Source organism: Zootoca vivipara, chromosome 2 (assembly GCF_963506605.1).
Source record: "Zootoca vivipara chromosome 2, rZooViv1.1, whole genome shotgun sequence".
NCBI lineage: Eukaryota > Metazoa > Chordata > Lepidosauria > Squamata > Lacertidae > Zootoca > Zootoca vivipara.
The window spans coordinates 69,368,357-69,391,213 of record NC_083277.1 but is presented as its reverse complement, the minus strand read 5'-3'; the positions used below and the strand labels follow the sequence as shown (position 1 = coordinate 69,391,213).

The 22,857-nt window shown below is 40.9% G+C and overlaps 1 protein-coding gene across 1 annotated transcript in view; it reads right to left on the bottom strand.

The window, feature by feature from the left end:
* The window catches only part of FSTL4 (follistatin like 4), a 218,397-nt gene that overhangs the window by 35,549 nt on the left and 159,991 nt on the right, over window positions 1–22,857 (bottom strand). Inside the window, exon 5 of the mRNA XM_035099403.2 lies at window positions 9,014–9,180. Within this exon, the coding sequence (XP_034955294.2) occupies window positions 9,014–9,180 (167 nt within the window). The remainder of the gene's footprint in view (window positions 1–9,013; window positions 9,181–22,857) is intronic.

The following is a 22,857-nucleotide window of genomic DNA, read 5'->3' as shown; positions in this document are numbered from 1 at the left end:
CTCCAATTGTGCGATAAGGCTAATAAAACATCAGGCAGAAAATAATCATGAATGCGAGGGCAAAGAGTTCAACTCTTCAGACCCAATAAAAGGCTTCAGAACTCTGAGAACTGAGATGTAACAGGTGGGGAAACCTGCAGCCCTCCACATGCTGTTAGGCCACGCCTCCCATCTTCCCTTACAATTGGGCATGCTAGCTGGGGCTAATGGAAGATGGAGTCCAAAAACATCTGGAGGGCCAAGTAGGAAAGTGCCAAATAGGAAAGAATTCAATATGCAGGTCCAGCAGCGGTGCATGTGGAGGAGGAAGGCAGTGCTGTGTTTACTGGGATGGGGCAGGGTGAGATGGCAGTGAGCTTGAGGAAGCTCTGGATTTGTAACATGCAGCTTCCTTGACTTCACACTGCCTTGCCCTGCACACCATCCATGTCTGGCAAGAGGCAATGGAACCAATGTCAGAAGATGGTTGTTCTGCCCCTTCGTGTACCACTGCTGCATTTTCAACCATGAGTGATGTGTTTCCATGGCCCAAGCCGCAAGGGTACTCCGTTAGTTCTAGGTTTTAAAAAGCAAACACTGTATGAAGATTGTGAGTTGCTAACTGTTCTCACACAAGTGGTACCTCATATTCCAAAGCTCAAGAGGATACGAGAGCAAGCTTCTGAGCTGCACCAGTTCCGAAAGCAGACTTGGATGGAAGTACTAGTATTATCAGGCATTGTTATGCTTGAAATATTATAGTCTAGATTGAATTTAAATCAATAAAAAACTAGATGGCTACTTTTATGAGATGATTTATAAAAGAGCTGAAGAAAAACAAAGCAATAAAAATCCTCTGTCATTCATGTGTTGCTTCCTAATAGACATCTCTGATTAATGTTATGAACACTTGGTTGGTGCTCTAAAATTGTCTTTTTATGGATGATCTATTTTACTCTGATGCATAGTATGAGCAAATAAATTTTTCAAAGATGTAAAGTCCTATTTTATTATTTCATTCCCATAAACTAAAGAGAAGCTTTTGCCTAAAGACATAAATTTATGATGCTTAAACTCCTATTTTTGATTCTCTGCAATTAATGCAGGCTATATATTTGCAGTGCTTATAATAAATTATGCCTGCAGAATAAATATCCTCTCTTTGATATGTGAGTATTATGGGGAACTTCCAGTGTGATACCAAAAGAGAAAAGCACTCATATCCAAAAGAGACCCCAGAAGATTAGGTGCCCACTGAAGAAATGTGTGAAGCCCTACAGAGGAATTTTGGAAGAAAACCCTCTTATCTTTTAGACAGCTGTGGTTCTCCTCCAAAATTCCAAAGACTGACATTTCTCCAGACATTAAGAAATACTTTTAAAAGGATAGTAGACCCTCCCTCACACCCTTGTCAAATGGACACAAATTCGTTAACCAAAGGGCAGTGAAGGAATCACTCAGAATCCTTGTCTTATTGCTAATAAATTATATCACACTTGTTATTGACTTCTAAAGTATCATATTCAAAAGGGGCCTACTGTCCAGTGTTCACCAAGGTGTGCATGCCAGGTCTACAAGGCAGCTCAGGGATTCCCAAGCCAAAGGCTGCAGAAGGTGACTCAAGACTCCTGACAACCTCCATAATGCCTCAGCCTGCCTGTCTACTAAATCTTTAAATTCCCTTACCTTCCTGTTCTGAGTCCAAAGCAGACCAAGTTAGTACGTATATCAAGAGCAAATCAAAGGATCCTACAGTGGGTGAAGAAGGAATTCCATGGGACAAATCAGGCACTCCTCTAAAATTATTACTCAGGCCCCAGAAAGGATGACTAGCAAAAAATTAGAAAGAGTGGATGCTGCAAAATAGAAGGTTAAGGGCTGGACAGCAGGCTTAAATAGCAGCCTGATCACTCTCCTCCTGCCCAGGTAATTCCCAAGAAAGAGACCAATTCCCCTCATTTCCCAAGAAGGCATGTGCGGAAAATTAATCCCTGCTAAAAAGCAGGTGTGGCATTGTGAAATTGCTCTTGGCTTTAACAGAATGTTTGCTTTCCATAAGCTCACGCGCCTATATTCTTTTAAGTGACATATTCACATAGCAGCAAACTGCTCCCTTCTTGGTATGCCTCACCCCCCCCTTGAAATAAAAGTCTCTATCCTCTAGTGGGTTTCTTTTACATTTTACAAATACCCTTGGAAAAGAATATTGCTTAAATGATCCCAGTACACTTTCAAGCTTTGTTAGTTTAAAAACCAGCATTCTGGATTGATCTCGGCTTGCTTTTATATTCAATAATCCTTTAAAAGCCACTACGGTGCACAGACAATTTAAAAAACAAAACAATGTCTGGCCAACTGTCAGGTGCCTTTTCTGTAACTCCTTTCTAGAACTGCTCCAATGTTTCAGTTTCTTATCAGAACTATTTTCTATTCATTCGCCACCCTTTCTTTATTTTACATTTCATTTCATTGTTTATTTTTTGCAGAGCTGAACTTGCAGAAATTTGGCAGGTGAAGCCTCTCCCCATTGCACAATTGTTAATGGCACACAGCTCTGGAATGGTGGAAACCCTACAGAATGATGTGGAGCTGACCGCATGAGTTGCTCTTACACAGTAAGTTTGTCAACTTCCGTTGATGTCCCCATTGGATGTGGTCTGCAGTTGCAGGAAACCCCTTCCTTTTTGTCTCAGAGGGTTTCTTGTGCTTCATGATAGGGCTGGCAGGTCCTGCTATGGGTGTGGTGGTAGCTGTCTGTGGGGCACATACCCACTGGCTCATTTTCCTTTGGCCCCCTCCTAACATCAGCACCAGCACTTTATAAATACCTGCTTAAAGGGTGACGTGTGAGGCCTTGTCATATTAGTTTGATGATCAAGTGCTTCTATTGCCAGTAATTACCAACAGCTGTCAAAAGGTGGATGACAATCTCTGTTTAATGATATTGGCTTAGCTTTTTAACCCGTCAAAATTAATGTGATACGAAGTATCTCACATAAATGAAGAAGAACAAGGTAATCAGTTTTGTTGGGTGGCAAGATCTGTGTCACAGATAAGGTGTGATCATTTTATTGTATTGTCATAGACAATCTTACAGATTATACACTCAGAAAACTGCTCTCTTTTTTTTTAAAGCGGGGAGAAGGAAAATGATGCAGAAGGAACAATATTTTAAAGAACACTACCACAAAGGTTAAAATATCACAAAAAACCCAATTGAACCCTCCCTCCCAATCTCATTTCATGAACTCAGTATATAGACAACTATACTTAAGAGAAAACATTTGCCAACCTTTCAAATTGGGAAAGAGAGGGAGAAACCTTGTTTTTCAGGTGAGTATAACAATTTATTAATGAACAATGAAAATACTAGCTGTTCCAACTTTTGATACCGGTAATAGGTCGAAGACAATTGCTAATAAGCTGTATGCTAGGTGTGAACAGTAACAGAAACAGATGGAAACATCAGGAGTCAGAGTCATTCACCCTGGATGGCAATCTTAAAAGAAGAGGTATTGATGGGTGAAATGGAAGCACCAAAGAGAATGAAAATTAGGAGATTCTCCTTCCTCCATCCCAGTTCCCTGAAGGGGTTGGCTTCATTCATGAAAAGGTTGGTCTTGCAGGAGAGAACTCTTATATAGGACATGTAGTTGTATAAAGAACAGATGGAAGCACTTTAAGGTATCAGTAGTTCCACCTGAGGAACCCAGCATGTCTTTTCCACGCAGATATGGAATCCAAAGCAATTCTTTGCCTAAATAGGAACTTATTTAACAGGGAAATCAGAGAGATGGAAAAGATCCAAAGATCCCTTGTCAGCTTACCTTGCTGGATATGGAGCGATAGGTTGTCAGGTTAATGTCTCAATTACCCAAACTATGCTCCGCTTTTCGTCACAAATGCTGCCACTCCCAAAACCCTTATTTTGACTTTAGATGGGCAATAAAAGGGCAGGATAATCCCCCCCAGAAGCTGTTTCTGACCCCTAACATTACAACCACTTGCTATAACACTGGACATTCCATACTTCAAAGCACCCCCAAAATACAGCTGACAAAAGAGTTATGCACAGCCTCATATATTCCCTTCAGTGCTAGAACTCTGGCTCATATTTATTATTGTTGTTGGTGGTGGTGATTAATTGCACTCAACAGAGCTCCTGTTTTATATAATGGAGAAGGACTTGTAAATATTGCTTATTCTTCACAATATCAGAAACATTATTGTAATGATGCTCACAGGATTGTAAAACACAAACCACCCTAGCATCTAATGAGATCTGTCTAGTGCAAAATCTCCAGTGTCTATCACGTCGAAAATTACTTTCTCCATACTAATCAAATTGTCCCTAATCTTAATTCTTACAATAGACTCACGAGTGATTAATGTAAACACAACCAATAAACATCTAAATTAGTTATGGACACCTAAATCATTTTCTTTGCCCCTCTTAATAATTCATTTCCAGAGACAAGCTGGGAATGTACGTTTCATTAGCATTGTTTGCTCTTGGTCTTACTCCGTGCTGGTCAATTCTGTAATTTAAGGAAAGCAAATATGTAGATTTCTTCCCCTCAGGTGAAACTTCCAAATAGTTTCCAGGAAAAACATAAGAGGCATGGAACTTCTCAGGGAGATATCTATTCTGGGAGGATTTGCACTCCCTCTGAAGGAATGAGCTATAAAGCTAAATCATGTGTGGGGTGGCCTAGCCATCACTCAGCAGATTTTTTTTTATTCCTGAGTTTTATTCCTGGGTTCAAGGTGACATCCCCACATTGTATCTCGCCTGCATCATGAGGTCTCTGCACCATATCCAGTCTGTTGTTTTGGGCCTATCCTATCTGTTTTAATAAAACAATATGGAAATTCCTTTGCTTTTGGTATGTGAGGTAACCGGAGCTGAGGAAGATACTGAGCTTCTTTGGTTTTCAAACTTTAAACCTTTAGGGAAGTTTTTCCACACTGACTCTTCTGCCAGCAAGAAGCAGAGGGATTTGAAGTACTTTAAGATAGGTGCCAAGCACATTCAAATGTCCTTGCTAGGCCTCTTCAACTTCACTGCTGCCCTGAAGGAACGAAGAGTGTGTCCTACAACAAACCCCTGTAGGTGATTGCAGTAGTAGTGAGCAAGGTGTCTTTTAGGGAAGCTTGTCTGCTATTTCTGTTAATTCTACTGAGAAATTCCAGACAAGTTTCAAAGGAATCCCAGGATTCCGAAGAGTACAAATGGTACATCATTTTCTACTGCTTTGTTTTAACATTTATTAAGCATTTAACTTTCAAAGGTTGCATAATTGACATCAGGTTCTTGGCCTAGGCAGTAAAGCCCTGCAGTGTTAACGTCCATTGTTAATCTTGGATTTGGCAGAGATAACACCCTTTGCACGCTTGACATATAAAGCTGCTTAACGCTTTATGAAGCAATGGCGGTTGCTGCGGTGTTCCCCACAGTGAAAAGGTTGAAGGTGAAGGGTAGATGCACATTCCTAAAAGGCCAGGGAAGCCCAGCAGATGTCCACTGCAAATGCCCTTCACAATTCGCATGAGAAAACACCAAACACCAGGATAACTGTGGCAAATGAATTTATGTGTGAAGTATCTTCTATGTTTGACATTTACTAGGTTTTTAAATTTTTATTCTCTTTGATCTTTATCAGAACTCCATGAAGTTGGTTAGGTTAAGAGAGAGAATTGTCCAAAGCCAGTCAGCTTCATGGCTGGGCGTGCCTCCCTTACGTCCCAAATCCATTATTCTGGCACTGTTTTTTTCTGCTTTAACTTTGGACAAGTATTCCTTACAAGTACCTCCAGCCATACTTTTATCTGTCACGGGTAGTGGTACACACAAGCAACAGTAATAAACAAATTGCATGCTGCAGTTTAACTCCTGGGAGCATGGCATTGAAGAGAAACTATTGATTTTTCATCAAAGGTGTGGGAAGATAAGCTATAAACTAGTTTGTAAGAACATTTGCCTCCTAAATTCCCTATGCAATTGTCCTAGGCAAACTCCCCCCCCCCAAAAAAAGGCAATTGCAGATGACTTTAAATCAAATCTCGAGACAGGAAATAACTTTCAGTACCTGTGAGAAGGGTGGGGGAGAATGATAGGTGACGAAAACTATATTTTGGGAGTAATGACTAAATGCGGATTTGTGGTAAGTTGTCCTGTGCAATGAATAGCAAAGGGTAATCTTATTGATATAATGATCAGCCGGCTAGGCTGCATTGGGCAAAATTACAGGCATAGTTATTCCAAGTTCTCAAGTGTACTGGCCGTTGACAAATACATCCACCTGAGTTTCTAAAATCTGTATATGAAGAAGGGCATTCACAGCAGTTTCAACCATGGGTGTAAGAATTACGGTAACATCACAAAGACGGTAACCACAACCAGTGGTTTCTTTGTGGCAATACTCATGAGTATAGAGCACAGTCATCTCTTCTCTTGTTGCCCATGGCTGCCATTTTGTTCGGACACTCAAGATATATATATTTAAAAACAAGATATGACTATTGGCACTTCACTTCCTCCACAAAACGAGCACAGGCAATTTTAAATGTGCCTCTGTAGTAGGCTGTAGATGTGTTGTCCAATTGTGTGTTGTACAAACGCTGCCCCTAGTATACTGCACAGTATAATAATTAAGCTAGTGGAAGCCTTTTAGGGAAGTGAAAACTGTTGTAAATCAGCATCTGTACAAGGCAGGGCATTACCAAGATATTGATCACTTAATACAATACAAACCATGTCATCTATTCCAGTTTTTCTCAACCGCTGTTCCGCGGCACACTAGTGTGCCGCGAGACGCTGGCTGGTGTGCCGTGCCATGCGGCGACGAGAAGGGCGATTTGCATTGTCACGTGCCTGGCGGCCGCTAATAATTAGCACTAACCCGCCGGAAAGCAATATTTCTCCTCCTCTTTCCCAAAGCTCAGTGCAAACGAGCCTGGCGGCCGCCAATACACAACACTGACCCGCCGGAAAGCAATATTTGGCAAGTGTTTCTTACAGTCATCATTATAATATAGGGCGGCCTATATTTTTTAACTTTTTAAAACTTTTTAAATGGTGGTGTGCCTCATGATTTTTTTCACGGAACAAGTGTGCCGTGGCCCAAAAAAGGTTGAGAAACACTGATCTATTCCCCCCACCCCACCCCTTATGTGGTATTGACAATTGAAGGATAAATGATAGTTAGCAATCATTTTTCTCATATTTGAATAACTTTTGTGAGTAAGTGGAACTAGCTTCTTTGAAATGCATCCCATGCAGCAGGAGTATTCATTACTATTAAACATTATTTTTCCCCCAATCTAGGCAATCTGGAGTGTTTTCCTGACAATCTGGCATAAATAGACTTAATTACATGTGCCACTAGGACAACGTTTTTGTAAGAAAGTTGTGTGATGAAACTGTTAAGGTCTTGGCTGATAAGGGAAATTATTGTGCTGGTTATGAAAATTTCTCATTAAATGAACAGGAAAAAATAATGAATTTTAATGCCAATCAAAACACTGCATAAAGGAAACAGAAAAAAACAGAGCAAGGATGTTTTAGTCTCCTGTTTTTAATTCATGTGGACATTCAGGATGAGCTACTCCTTTGTTGTCATATGCTATCAGTTTCTGTTTTGAAACCTTATGGGCTCGTGTTGATATCAGATTCTGTGCTGCAATCAGGGTTCTTATTTTGATATCATTTTCTGGATCACTGTTAGCTCTTAGAAGAACAATAGCTTAATTGAAATACAATATGTGGATTTCTACACACACCCAAGTGCCTGAAAATTCTCCAAGCCTGTAAGTTATTTTGACTGTGCCAGAAGCAGGCAGGGTTTCCTTGAAGTTAAAAGGTACAATTAATCTCCTGTTGCACTTCCAATTAACTAAATTGCTAACCTTATTGTGAAAAGTAGAAATGCAATTGAGTTGCTGCTTGAGGCATGCTAAAAGGGTGGGGAATGAAGTAATTTAATTAACTGACTTCAAGTACATTAAGAAGTATAGTGCCTTTCCCTCCCCCCTTTCCCCCTCAGAACCTTTAAATAGATCATTGAATAATGCAGGTTTTTTTTTTAACCACAAGAGAGATAATGCACTGGTTCAATTTTCAAATTGTCTAACAAAACCTTGGTCCTACCAGAGCATAATGATTGGGAAGAGTTAGTGCCAAGAAAACTATCCCTTTCTGACTGGCAAATATCCCAAATGTGCCATAAATGCTCACAGACGTCATTCCAAAATGTTCTGGACACCTATACTGCCTTAGTAATCAGAGTTGTGTTCCTACATGGTTGCTGTAATGTAGGTTTTAGGAGAACCCAGCCCATTAAGGAATGAGTGTGCTCAGTACTCAAAACATTCTGATTATGGAAAACCAATAACTAAAAACTGGGTTGGGGGGGGGAATGGAATGGAGTGTCTGGAGAAGGGGAATAGTGGAAGAGACACAATTATATAAAAAGGGTTGAGATAATTGTTTAGATAGGGTATTTCCTGGTCACATTGAGAGACTTTAAAAAAATGTATCCAAAGATGAAGATATTTGCCCATAGAAATCAATGGAGAAATACAGTGGTACCTCTACTTACGAATAACTCTACTTACGAATGTTTCTACTTATGAATGGAGCTCCGTCCGCCATTTTGGATGCAGTTTAGATAGGATTTTTTCTACTTACGAGTTTCTAGATAGGGTTGCTTTGACTTACGAATTTTTTCTCCCAATGCATTCCTATGGGATTCAACTTACAATTTTTTTCGACTTACAAATGTACGTACAGAACGCATGAAATTTGTAAGTAGAGGTACCACTGTACAGGATTTTAATGTAGTTGGGCGTGGACACTAGTGTCCCCTCCACAAAAAAAAAACCTAATCAGAACAGAGCATGCTCAGTAGGCACAGAAACAAACTTGGGTGATGGAGGAAATCAATAGAGTGACTGGAATGCCAAACAGAAGCACTCCACACTGCAACACTTTGTTGCAGACCCCTATTTGTTATATCTGTCGGCGAATACTTACATTAATATCTTCCAGATCTAAAAAGTTCAACACAACCCCGTTGCGTTTCCAGATGATTGGAGGCCGCAGAGGTCCATGGATAGCACAGTTCAATACAGTGCTCAGCCCAACAGTTACTGTGGTTACGCTGACCTTCTGCTCTTCAGAAAGTGTGAGTTGGACCACCTCTGTGAAAGTAATGGAACAAAAGTAATTATTATTATTATTATCCATGAAATAAATCTGGCCTTTTCACTGATTGATTGGGGGGGTTTCAGCAACAGCAAAGGTATGAACTGCTAAAAAGGTCAACGTTAGAACAGCAACATGAAATGGGATATACCTCAATAAACCTAGATTACAATGTAATCCTTTATTTCATGCTTCCTTGGTTGTCAGATAGCCTTCCAGCTATGTAGGGGGGAAAAGACAGTATTGTCTTCTATTCTCATTTGTACCCTGTAGAAATCGAATTCAGATTAAATAGACTGTAGAGCAAACTATAATAATATTTACATTTCCTTCCTCAAACTGACAAGCATGAATAAAAGCACAGTTCTGAAGTTTCTAATACGTACTCCTAAAACCACCTGCGGAATTTCCATGCTAGTACCTTTTCTAGGATCTGAGAGATACGTAATGTACACATGACCTTACGCATCTGAAATGACCTCGTGTAGGTACATCATAGTTTTCCCTCCTCCTGTAGGAAAGGCGATACTTTTGCAGGAGAAGCAGCAATATATATTCTGCATCGGATCTTCCAAGGTTTCAGAGTGGAGTCTTTCCCAGCCACAATTGGAGATGCTGAGAGCTGATCCTGGTTCTTATTGGCATGTGAAGCATGTGCTCTGCTACTCAGCCATGGTCCTTCAATGAGGCTTAAATTCTGTACACTTATCTTTGTACAGATTTTGATACCATACAGGAAGACTAAGATTGCCTACATTCTAACAGGAGGTTTCCTAATGCCTTTAACAGTTGCATGGCATGCGGAAAATTAAACTGGAGAAGTTCCCTCCACCAAGCATGGAGATGCAACGATAGGAGGAGGTTACATTTTTACCTGAAAACGAGCTGCTATAAAGGCAGAGGAGACCTACCAGGAAAAGGTGGCAACTCTGTGTGGGATACTAAGTGGAATGTCATCCAAATTTCCTGTTACTTAGAGAAAATGAATTTGCTCTTCTTGCTTCAGCAGGGGGCAGAGAACCACGTTAAATCGCTTTGTGTGAATTGATTCTTAGTGTTCAATTTTTTTCTCCTTCCCTTAACATTACATTTTGATTAACACCTGCCCAGTGATAATAATGCCAATTGGGATCCTGACATCTGTTCATTTGCCTGCTCAAAAAAACAATGGCAGCATTGTGATTTGCACAGCCAGCTGTTATAAAATATGACAACAAGCACTTTGTTGGGTGTGCCCAGCTTTGCAGACAGGTAAGACACTTGATGGTGGAATTACTGTCAGTAGCAGAGAGCTGTTATTAAGCATTTCAACTAGAGAGGGGAGGAGGGGCTGAGCAATCAAAATGCTTTGTCAAAACCGTAACGTTTACAGTTTTACCATTCCCTGGTGCATCTTCTTGGCTCAGCATCTGAAACACTGGCAAAAAAGGAAGCCTTGGAGCTGCACCACACATTTAAAAATGCTCCAAACTGAACTTTCAAGTTAATAGTCCATTGAGATTGTTGCGGGTTTTTTTTCCAATGGAGCAGTTGATTCAACACCTCTTCTGCTGCTATGCTGGTCCAATCTATATCTACTCGACAAACATGACGGTAAGTGCATTGATTCCAGGAGGCATGACATACCTGGAATTCATGTTAACGCTGCGCCTGTAGATTTGCTGACTGCTGGATGGATTTTGCTAACTGAAAAGCAACAGCCATGAGGAAAGCAGTAAAACAATGTGCCCCCCCTTTTGTAAAAAGAAAAAAAGAGAGAAATAGTAAAGCTTGACATCACTGAAATAAAAGCTTGATGGGAACTTCCGGGCGCCTCGTTGTGATGAAGTAACAAGAGTAATCAGACCTGGGATTGAGCAGTTTCCCAACAAAGCTCACATTTTTCTAGAGGCAATATTTTTGCCACATGGAAAGATTTAAGTACTTCCCCCTCACTTTAACAGCTTTAAGAAAAGCTGTTAAAGTGGCTGAACCAAGCAGGAAACACAGGCTTTAAGCAGTGGGCTAAAAAAAATATCATTAAATGTGTACACATGCAGCAGGGTCACACATACAGAGTTTTGCAACAACACAATCCTCAGTTTCAGACAGCCATGGATTTGTAGGGAAGGCAACAGCAAGGATACTATGTACCTAGTTCCTCTTTATAAGTGTCAAGGCTGATTTGCTTTTAAGAGAAACTTTGATTAGGAATTGAATCACTGGGCAATCTGACCACATACCCTTTGGTGCCTCAAAGTTATTTCCCTTTATTTATGTCCAGATAAATTAAGTAGCCACACTGAAGTAAAGATCAGGGCATCTGACATATCCTAGGGGTCCTTTAGGGGCAAAGTACCTTGAGCAGCGCTCCTGCTGATACAAGAAAAGATAGGCCAAATTATTGACCCTCTCTGTTGCAAATGGTAGTGCCATGTTGTTAGCTTCTAAATGCATTCACCTTTTCACATCATGGAAAGGGCTTCTTATTGCTAAGGTTTTATAGGTTGGCTGCATTTAACAGAAGACACTCAAATACCGTGTTTCTCATATTTTAAGACGTAGCCATAAAATAAGACGTAGCAGGATTTTCAAGCATTTGAGAAATATAAGCCATACCCCAAAAATAAGCCATAGTGGTAGGCGCCGTTCTGGAGGGCGCCAAGGAAGAGGTGAGGCTGCCCCCACCTCTCCGGTCACCTCTGAGCCTCCGGGAGCCAGCAGCAGCAATGCCAGCTGCGGCAGGAGGAGGAGGAGGCAGCTTGCCGGGTTGGCACCCAGCAGCACCATGCAGAGCGCCCCAAGCCTCCAGGAGACGGCAGAAGGAGGCAGCGGCTTGTCGGGTCGGCACCCAGCAGTGTGTGCAGAGCACCCCAACCCTCCAGGAACCAACGCTCCTGCTGGCTTGGGGCTTGGAGCGCACGGCGCTGCTGGGCGTCGACCCGGCAGGCCGCCTCCTCCTTCTGCTGTGTTGCTGCTGCTGACTTCCGGAGGCTCGGGGCGCACTGGGTGCCAACCTGGCAGGCTGCCTCCAGAGCCCCGACCCGGCGGCGGGACACAGCAAGAGCCGCAGCGCGCGCCGCTCCAAGCGCCGACCCAGCAGCGTGCCCTGCTGAAGCGCTGACAAAGTGCCCACCAGCGCAGCAGCAGCAGCAGCCCATTCCGGGCACCAAGCCGCGACAGGAAGAGGAGGTAATTTTTTTTTTAAAAAAGACACCCCCGAAAATAAGCCATAGGCTTATTTTCTTGAGTTAAATAAATATAAGACGGTGTCTTAAATTATGAGAAACACGGGTGAGCTGATGATAACAAATTTAGCCAAGTTGGAAAAGCATTCTCAGACTTCATTAGGGGTGATGGTGTCACCATGTAATTAACCAAAATGGATAAATAAATACATTACCCGAAATTGATTTATTTATTAAAAAATACAATTTCTTCAGGGATGTTTTCCTTCAGTTATTATGTCTTATGCTTTAGAGCTTTTATTTCTAATGATTGCAGATGACTAAAAGATCACTTTGCTTGATGAAGGAAAAGTACTCTGCGCACACCGAAACCCTCCTCTGTTTTCTTTAAGTCTCGTTATGGAGAGGCACTGAAATGTGACCATTTGGAGGGAGCCCTGATTCAGAGCAAGTTTTGAAATTCAAAAATTCCACTTAATAGGAAGAACAGAAGTTGGGAGCCTCAAGCCTGGGGGCTGGATGCAGCCTTCCAGGTGCTTCTATCCAGACCTTGGAACTCTCCCAGCCTGCACCCTGTTTTCCTAGGCCACACCTCTCACCAGCCCTCTCTGCAGCCTTTTCAAATGCTTTTGACTGGTTTGAATGTGCCCTTGAAATGTTTGACTGAGAAAGAAAGAAAGAAAGAAAGATCTGTGGTGTGTGTGTGTGTATGCAAAAACCTTCAATATTTCTCTAGTCTACTGTACAAAAGTAGAAATGGGATCAGTTGCTCTATTCCCCCCCCTTTTTTTGCTTGTGGCCCCAAAGACATGCAGCCCTCAGAAGTTTGCCTTGGACTGAACAATTGCCCTGTACTGGATGATACTCAAACATCTTGACACTCAAATATCTTGTTTCCCTGGCACCTGAGCATGAGTCACAGGGCAGAGGTTATCTTGACGCTTTGTCTGGGTCTTATTACATGACAGAGGACGACCTCAGTTGCCAGGCCACATGTACATTTGACTCTGCAGAGGGCACTCTGTGAAGAGGTCCATGTCAATCTATTTGTTGCGTTTTCTGCAGACATTACTGAGCAAGTAAAACGAGAATTGTACATGCCCTTGGAGCAAGTCATTCAGAAACAAGGTCGCATTTACTGAAAACAAGTACCTTTCATTAATGGACTCTAAAGCGGAGGGCACTGGAGGGCAGATTTTCATAGTGCATTAATAGATATATGACTCTATGCAAAATTTTGCCCTGGAAGTCAGTGTTCCCTCTGTAAATTGAGATAAAGTCTGTATAATTTGGATTGCTGGTCAAAATTGCCTCTCTGCACCTTCTATCTTTAGTCAACGATATTACGGCTTGATAATTGCAGCTTCTGACATCCTGTTGTGATCATTTCTTCAGTTTGTGCTGTCATATGCATCGCTGGTTATATGTGCAACAAAAGTAGGCATTTCGTGCCCAAACATACTTTTTAATGAAAACACTGCTATATTTGGAAGGGAAGGCACTAGATAGGAAAAAGAACTAGTAATTAGCATAACACGTAACATTTAGTGGCTTTAATGAGGGTTGCTTTCTTTGGAAGAGGTATAATAAAGTAAAGGTACACTCGTTGGATTTTATGTCTTTTAATAAGGTTTCCTTAATCCTGTTTCTCACAATGGAGTCCATGAAACACTTCTAAAATCTATCAGCAGGCTCCTTACGAACACACTTTTGAGTGCTCCGTTCTCATGAAATTGGGTTTGGAAGGAGCTGTCACTACCACTTTTCTGTTTCTCATTTTTCCAGTCTTAAAATTTCTGCAGAAATTTGGTTTTTTTTAGGGGGGGGGGGCGACAATGACGAAGGGTTTAAGACAGCGGTAGGCAACCTAAGGCCTGTGGGCCGGATGCGGCCCATGACCTTCTAAATCCGGCCCACGGACGGTCCAGGAATCAGCGTGTTTTTACATGAGTAGAATGAGACCTTTTATTTAAAATGCATGTCTGGGTTATTTGTGGGGCTGTCTGGTGTTTTTACATGAGTAGAATGTGTGCCTTTATTTAAAATGCATCTCTGAGTTATTTGTGGGGCATAGGAATTCGTTCATCCCCCCCCCAAATATAGTCCAGCCCCCCCACAAGGTCTGAGGGACAGTGGAAAAAGGTTGCTGACCCCTGGTTTAAGATCTTCATGTGACTTGCACATTTTGAGATTAAAGTCAACTCACTTCAGAGAAACCTTGACTCCACAGTTGTTGCAACTCCAGTCTAAGTGTCCAAAGCCACAGTCTATGATGTGTTGTAGAATTAATTATTATTATTATTATTATTATTATTATTATTATTATTATTATTATTATTATTAATACCCCACCCATCTGGCTGGGTTTCGCCAGCCACTCTGGGTGGCTCCCAACAGAAACAACAACAACAAAGTGATAAAACATCAGACCTAAAAAAACTTCCCTAAACCTTTCTGCCTTCAGATTACTTCCCGTTTATACAGCCTGAGGAAGCAGACAATGTGTCTGCAGCTCTGTGCCTGATCACATGCCTTCTTGAACCCTGCCCCTCTTCAGAACTAGCAGAAGAAGCTTGAATGGTTATGTCCCGACCATTGCTAGTTATGCAGCATTTAAGAAATTAAAGGTTGTGTCCAGTGCTGTCGGTCTGCTAGCACAAGAGCCCTTTTGCTAGTGGAGGTGCCTTTCACAATGTTGTACAATGGAGGAAACCAATGCAACAGGTCCACAGGTGGGATCATTTTGCAAGAGCGTAACATAACGAGCAGCAAAGACAAAAACTGGATACAAACAGCCCCATGTGATTCTAAAATCCAATGCCTTGTTTAAGTTTTCAGTACATATTAAACCCTTGCATATTCCCCCTATATTTTCTTTCTTTCTTTCTTTCTTTCTTTCTTTCTTTCTTTCTTTCTTTCTTTCTTTCTTTCTTTCTTTCTTTCTTTCTTTCTTGAAATTAGAGCATCTTTAACAGAAAGGAACTGCACTGACTTCAGTAGCAAGCTCTGCATGCTAATTGAGTCAGGTATTACTAGTTGTGCTATTTTATCACAGAAATCTTTTCTCTGCTGTCATCTGCAGCCCACCAACGGCAATCATAATTTCACAATGAAGACATGTATAATTGAGGTCATTACTGAGAGCAACCTGGAATTGAGCACCTACAGAACAAAACTCATTGATTTAGCATGGCTTAGAGATAATTTACATATGCTATAGTAGTACACCGAGAACTCAATTTTTGTTTTGAAAATGCTTTTTGTATCTTTAATTAGATCTTTTCTGCTTAAACTCCGGACATATCATTTTACAGTGAATTGTTACTAATTTTTAATTATTCTTGCATTTGCTCATAGATGCCTTTCAGTGCTTGAAATAGTGAAAATAGTTAATTGTGTGTATCGGGCATGAATCTTCTTAAAGGATTATTTACTAAGATTATTGTCTGAGCTCAGAATAAATACTGCCTGGAGTTAGTGAAGGTAGAATTTGTTCATTAAAAAGCCAGAATATTTCGTCTCAAAAACTTAGCGAATGCACTTTGTTGTGGGTTAGGAAGGAAATGTTGTAGCCCCTTCTAAAAATCAGCCACTCACTTTAGAATCTTAAAATAAAATTGCCTCTAATGAGGGGGGGTCAGTTTTTAAGTTATTTATCAGATTTATGGTACAATACAATCAATGGGTGTTACATCCCATTGATTTTAAAAGGAGATTTAATTATGTGCTAACTTTTCTGCCACAATTTGCAAATTTTAAAAATACAATAACCCATATGAAATTTCATCAACATTTTAGCACAAATTTCTCCTAATGTGTACATTTTTGTATGCAGTTTTGACTAACAGAAATCTTTTTGCAAGCAATTTTCCCTAACAGAATGCACGTTGGCATGTTATTTTCAACTAATTTATGCATTTACATGCACACACTTTCCCCTAGTATATGCATTTTTGTACACTCTGCTTTGCAGGAGACCCGCATTACAAAGTTTGGAGTGGTGCAAATGCTTAAAGATGACTTTGTTTTGGTTTGATAAGTGTGATATCTGAAGAAGTGTGCATGCACACGGAAGCTCATACCTATGACAAACTTAGTTGGTTTCTAAGGTGCTACTGGAAGGATTTTTTATTTTTATTCTAAAAGTAAAAGATAATCCATTTGGATTGGATCACCCTGTATAATGTAAATATGGAAGGGATATCAGGTTTGGGTGCATACTTTGTTTTTCAAAATCTCAATTTACAGATGGGTTTTACTGTCTTGTTATTTGAGCAGAGCTTCTCCAGTGCTTGGACTTATGTGAGAGAAAAAGAACCGGATGAGTGAACATGTATAATGAAATTATTTCTAAAATCCTAGTACAAGTGTGCTAATCTCAGCTATATTTTGTAATTGCCATAATTCAAAGTATTAATGTAATGTATATATTCTGCCTACCATAGGTATGCTGCTTCAAAGAATGTTTTACACTAAATTCTCCACTAAATTAGTAATGGTGTTTTCTAAGGCATTAAAAAATGCATAACAGTGAGATGGTACTTAGCAGCTTAAACCTTGCCTGCCTATCCTTTACTCGTGAAGTCCACAGGCTATGACTCTTTGAGCTGTGCTTCATCTTATGTAAAATTTATTCTGTCAATCTTTTCTTCAGAAAAAAAACTCCAATTCAGTCTTTCCTTCCTCCCCACATCTACCCAGAAGCTGAATCCTTCCAAAAATAAGGACAGATTTGTAGTTATGGCAGGTGCTGATAAGAACTTGAATTTACCTCACCTTTTGTGCTGAGGATCACATGCCCACAGTTGTAATCTCTTAACTGGAAGTGGATGAGGCCAGAGTTGGTACGGAATGGGTTTGACACCAAAAATGGGTATTCCAGAAGTGGTGGACCCACTTCTTTTCTATCTTTCAGTCATGCCCTTCTCCCTCTGACACTCCCTTCTCTCCCCGCTTGCTTAACCTTTCTTTCTTTCATTCATTCTTGCTTTTCTTCCTCCAGAAAAAATTCCTGCACAACAATTTAGGTTTAGCAAAGATAAAGCTCAGTGGTGCAGATGAGATCAGGGCCAGATTTAGGTCTGATGAGGCCCTAAGCTACTGAAGGTAATGGGGCCCTTTAAATGTCCAGCTGTCCTTTGTCAACAATAAATTGTTGCTGGTTTTTTGTGTTGAGTATATGCAATATGGTAATTTATGGACCTAATAGGTATCTAACCAGTGATATTTTAGGGAGCAGGCCAGCAGGCGGGGCCCATTACTTACATCATAGGAGCCTACACAACACAAACACTGTTGCTGTATACAGTCCAGTGCAAAAAGGGGAGAGGGCTAACCCAGTTGCCACTCCAAGGAAAATCACCTGATATGTTGCAATAAGGCTTCCAAACCTTTTCTTTCTATCAGCATTGCATATTGTGGGGACAGGATAGTTAACTTTCTGCAGGTACCACAGTGATGAAAACTGGCCCAATGAGTACCGGTCTGATCCTGGCGCCCCCTCGCCCCAGCCGATCGCGGAGGGGGAGGAGGGAGTCGGAGCAGCCCGAAATCCCTCTCCGCGATCGCCGGGGCGGGTGGAGGGAAAGCTGGCAAGGGAGAAGGGAGCTTTCCTTGCCCCACTGTGGCCCCTCCCCCCGCCCCTTGGCCCCGCCCCTTGCCCCCCTAATTTTCACCCTGGCTACGCCCCTGATACAGATGCACTTTTCAGGTGATGTTTGCACATTCAGTGAACACGGGTAGCGGGGAGCAGAATGGCGGTGAAAAGCCCTGACTTCCCAAAGGTATTTACTGTCTGCACAAGTGTCATTGGAAAGGTGTTACTACCGTAACAGCTTCCATATTTTGAGAAGCACATTGATTTATTATTTTATTTATTCATATCCAGCCATTACCCCTGTGCAGGACCCAAGGCAGCTCACAATGAAAATTAAAACAAATACAACTAAAAACGCACAATGATACAAATATTTATAAGTAACCATATTGAAAACAGCACTGAAATCCCTGAAAACCAAAGTACCCATATACACGCAGCCTACCACTACTACCAACAGAACCCATCCTTAGTGGACCCTGTCACAGCAGTTATAAGTGGCCTATAAGGCCTATCTGGACAAAAAAAAAGTGTTTGTCTGCCCATGAAAGGAAAGCTGTGTGCCAGCCTAGCCTCCCAGGGGAGGGAGTTTCAGAATCTAGGAGCAGCCACCAAGAAGGCCCTCTTCAAGAAGCCACCCACTTAAAAAAACAAAACCAGCCTAGTTGCCCTTCTACCTTTGATTCCATTTCTTTCTCAGAGCGTTGGGGAACCATAAGCCCTGAGCGTAGTAACTGGATACTGGCATGAGGGAAATTTAAAGCCTACTTTTGCAAGTTATGTTAAACCAGGGCTATTTGTGACGGAAGCAAACTAAGAAGCTGTGATCAAATTTGGCTTCCTGTGACATCTGTCCTTGAGCTTGTGCTCCATAAGCCAACAACAAACTGTGTTTGCTTGCTCACACTGTGCCAAGCAATTCAAGACTTTTTCAAGTATTCGGGATTGCTACTTTGTTCATTTTCCTTCGACTATATATATATATATATATATATATATATATATATATATATATGGTGGGGTGGGGTGGGGGGTGGGGAATGCTACCAGCTAAAGCAGGATTTGGTCCCAGGCCTCCTTTCTCTCATTACTAGTTTGGATCTCTGAAAAGCCCTCTTGGCAGAAGCATTTCTTTGGGTCAGATAGACAGCACCCTTGGGAATATAACTGTTAACTTTACCATAGGTGCTTAGTGATTGCTGGGAGCCAGTCAGGATCCTACCGTTGGCATACATGTCTTTACTTTTTTATTGCAGAGTGGTAAAAAGACAGTGGCACGCTGGACAGATTTGGCTGTTGGAATAGGAATGCATTTAGCAAGTGTTGCTACACAATGCTGCATAATTTCTTGATCTTCAGCTCTGGCCCTTTATGCTGAGCCCACGACTCCCCTCCCATTCTGCCTTCCATCTTTATCCAATATCACAGCCTAGGGCTCAACCGCTATGTTTTGGCTGTTGTTATGGCAACACAGCTATCTCTCTTGAATATGAAACCTCCGTAAACCTCCTCAGTTTGATCATATCCACACATTATCAATTTTTACTAACACTGTAAAATTGCTAATGGCCAAACGACTTTCATAAATATTACTGAGTGCTGTTGGTGTGGAGTTGCATGAGTGTGTGTGTGTGTGTGTGTTAATTTTTGGGCACAGCAGTATACGTCAACAAAGAACAGCCACTGTAGATTAAATATGCCTTCTTGTTCTTCTGTGCTCAGTAAGTGGATATAAAGCTATTTACTGTCGGCAGGAGAACAACACATAGGAAAGAGCAGTAATGAATAAGGCTATATGCAAACAGCAGCATGAGGCTCAAAGGCTAGCATATCAGAAAAGCAGGGATGGAAATCTAGGTCACGTTTGGTTATTTCAGTTATCACTGATATATGTATCAAACATGCAGCTGCTTTCACAGTAACTGGTCTTAGGGCCAGAAGAATAGGCAAAGAGAAATATTGCCTCTGTTGAACAGAGCCTCCTGACCTCACCTACCCCAAAAGATTCCCACAAAGCTTTTTCATTTGGGTTACTGCAGTGGACTGTGACTTTGTTCTTAATATCATATAATAGCTCACTTGAACAAAGTGGGAATGGAAGGAAGAAAGAGGCAGGGGACAGCCACAGCATATCCTGTAGTACACCAAGCACACAATTTTAGGAGTCCTTGTCCAATGTCTTTTGAGACACTCCTAATTTTAAATTAGGTGGTGTTGTGTTTTATTTTATTTTATTAAAACATGCATGTCCCCCCTTTTTGGTACATACATATAGTGGCTTACAACATTAAAATTACAATTTCATAAAAAAGCAAAATATAACAACCAAGCAGTTAAAATCAAATATAGAAATATTTCCTGCCACATACAACTAAAGTCTATGGAACAAAAATAGTTCTCAATAACCAACAAATAATAGCAGTGGAGGGTGGGTCCATCATGGGGCAAGGTGTTCCATACTTAAGATACAGCCAATGAGAAGGTCCTTTCTGTTTTCTGTTTTTTAAACGTGCTTCCACTCCAGGTGGGCCACAGAAAAGGGCCTTTCCTTCTGATCTTGGGGAGGGAGCAAAATGGTAAGAAATGAGGTGTTCCCTGAGCTATGATCCCATTACTGGAACTCCAACTTTGTTTTATTAAAGAGTGTCCTGTGGCAACTTAAAAACTAACAGATTTAATGTGGATTTAGTTTTTTTGGACTACAGTCCAGACAGATTGAGACATTCATGAAGTCTGTCTGAAACAACTATAATAACATTTTGTATTCCTAATTGTTATAACCGACCAATTTGATTAATTTATATTTTGTCCGAGATAGTTCATGGTGTTGGACTTCAAGTGTCAAGAATATCCTTGGTGTTAATGTTTATAACTATTCCATAAACCCCAAGAGTTAATAATGAAAATACTAAACTATACTATAGTGACATCTGCTTTGAAAATAGAGAAACAAACAAGCCAGAGAGAGTTTGAGGAGAGAAGCAGAGAGGAAATATTTGAGTAGTGTTAAGCTACTTAGATCCAACAAACATTTCAATCAGATACTACCCTTTGAGAGCTATGCTTCATTCTTTGAAGGGTATCATTTGATAATGTGAAAATTGATAATGAAATCTAGTAATCAATCCAGTTTGATAGGCATAATACAAGTATTAAGAATAAAGGTTACTAATAAGCAACAGATGCTTTTAAACCAGGCACCCCCAAACTTCGGCCCTCCAGATGTTTTGGACTACAATTCCCATCATCCCCAACCACTGGTCCTGCTAGCTAGGGATCATGGGAATTGTAGGCCAAAACATCTGGAGGGCCACAATTTGGGGATGCCTGTTCCAAACCATCATTCTTTACTTCTTTTTTCTAGAAATATTGTTAAAAGCATTCATCCATGTTAATCAAGAATGTGATGGACCCTACTCTCAGCAGCCAGAAATATCATAGCCAGACACTGGAGAGACCTGCCAGGAGTACGCATGGACCAATGGTACCAAATAGTATAGGAAACAGCCTTATTAGAAAAACTAACCAATAAACTGAAACTGACATGGGGACAAATGTTAGAAGATGCCTTCACCCCAATTTGGTTCCCTTTTATCACATACACAGTCCAACAAGACAATGACAAGAATCCACCAACAGCATATGAATCAATATGGCTAACCCGATTCAAAAACACCCACCCACCCCACTCACACATGAAAACAAAGTTCACCACAGCCAACCACAAACAAACAACCACACCCTAGGCCAGGCATGGCCAAACTTGGCCCTCCAGCTGTTTTGGGACTACAACTCCCATCCTCCCTAGCTAACAGGACCAGTGGTCAGGGATGATGGGAATTGTAGTCCCAAAACAGTTGGAGGGCCAAGTTTGGCCATGCCTGCCCTAGGGCAACCTCAACCCCTCTCACCACCAAAGGAACACAGGCGAATAGTAAAGAGAACCTGCACAAGCGACGCTGACACAAAACCCCACACATACATTAAAATAGAAAAATTGCCACCCGACTCCACCCCCCACTCACCATGGCCCCCCTCCACCTCTTTCCCCCTTTTCTTCATAATGCAACACTAATGTCTCAACAAATGAAACTGATCTGTAGAAAATGTAACTTGAAAAAGAGACATTGCACATACTTTTGTAAAGCAAGAAATCTTTAATAAAAATACGTTAAAAATGTGACGGACATCTTTAATTGCCATTCTATGATAAGTTAAGTTGCCATATGAAAAAAAAAGTTTCCTTTATTTTTTCATGAAACATTTATTTATACTTCATAGTAGAGCAATTTTTGTGTGGCACAAATGCAGCCCATTTGGGTTCAGTTTAGTTATCTAAGCCTGCAAGGTTTTATCATCTCCCCACCCTCCTTTTCACACATTATGAATATTTCACCAAGATTTTCCACAGGCTCACAATATTTTCTTGAAGATACTCAGTGACACGCGCCCTATGTTCCCTTAGAAATCTGTAGAATATTTTAGTCTTCAATGTAATAACCAGGCAATGCTATCATTTATTCTAATAAGTATGTAGCATACTTTATAAACATATTGATTAAAACTACAGAGTTCATGCAATAGCAGATATCTGCCACACAATGCTACACACACACACACACACACACACACACACACACACACAGTTTGCTTATTAACAGTGGCAATGGAAAAATGGGAGAAGTACAAGAAACAACAACATTTTAATACAGTCATAGACAAGCATAAATGGGAAAAGTAAGTAAACACAGCACTACAAAGAAATGTGTTAGTATTAAAGAGGAAACCCTAAAGCACAGAGGGCAAGAGAAACAAGAGATGAAAGCACAGGAATTCCCAAAGAAATCCATAGGATTCATTTTATCAGCACATCTATTGTTGCAACTAGGTTTTGCTGCTATTAAGTCCTT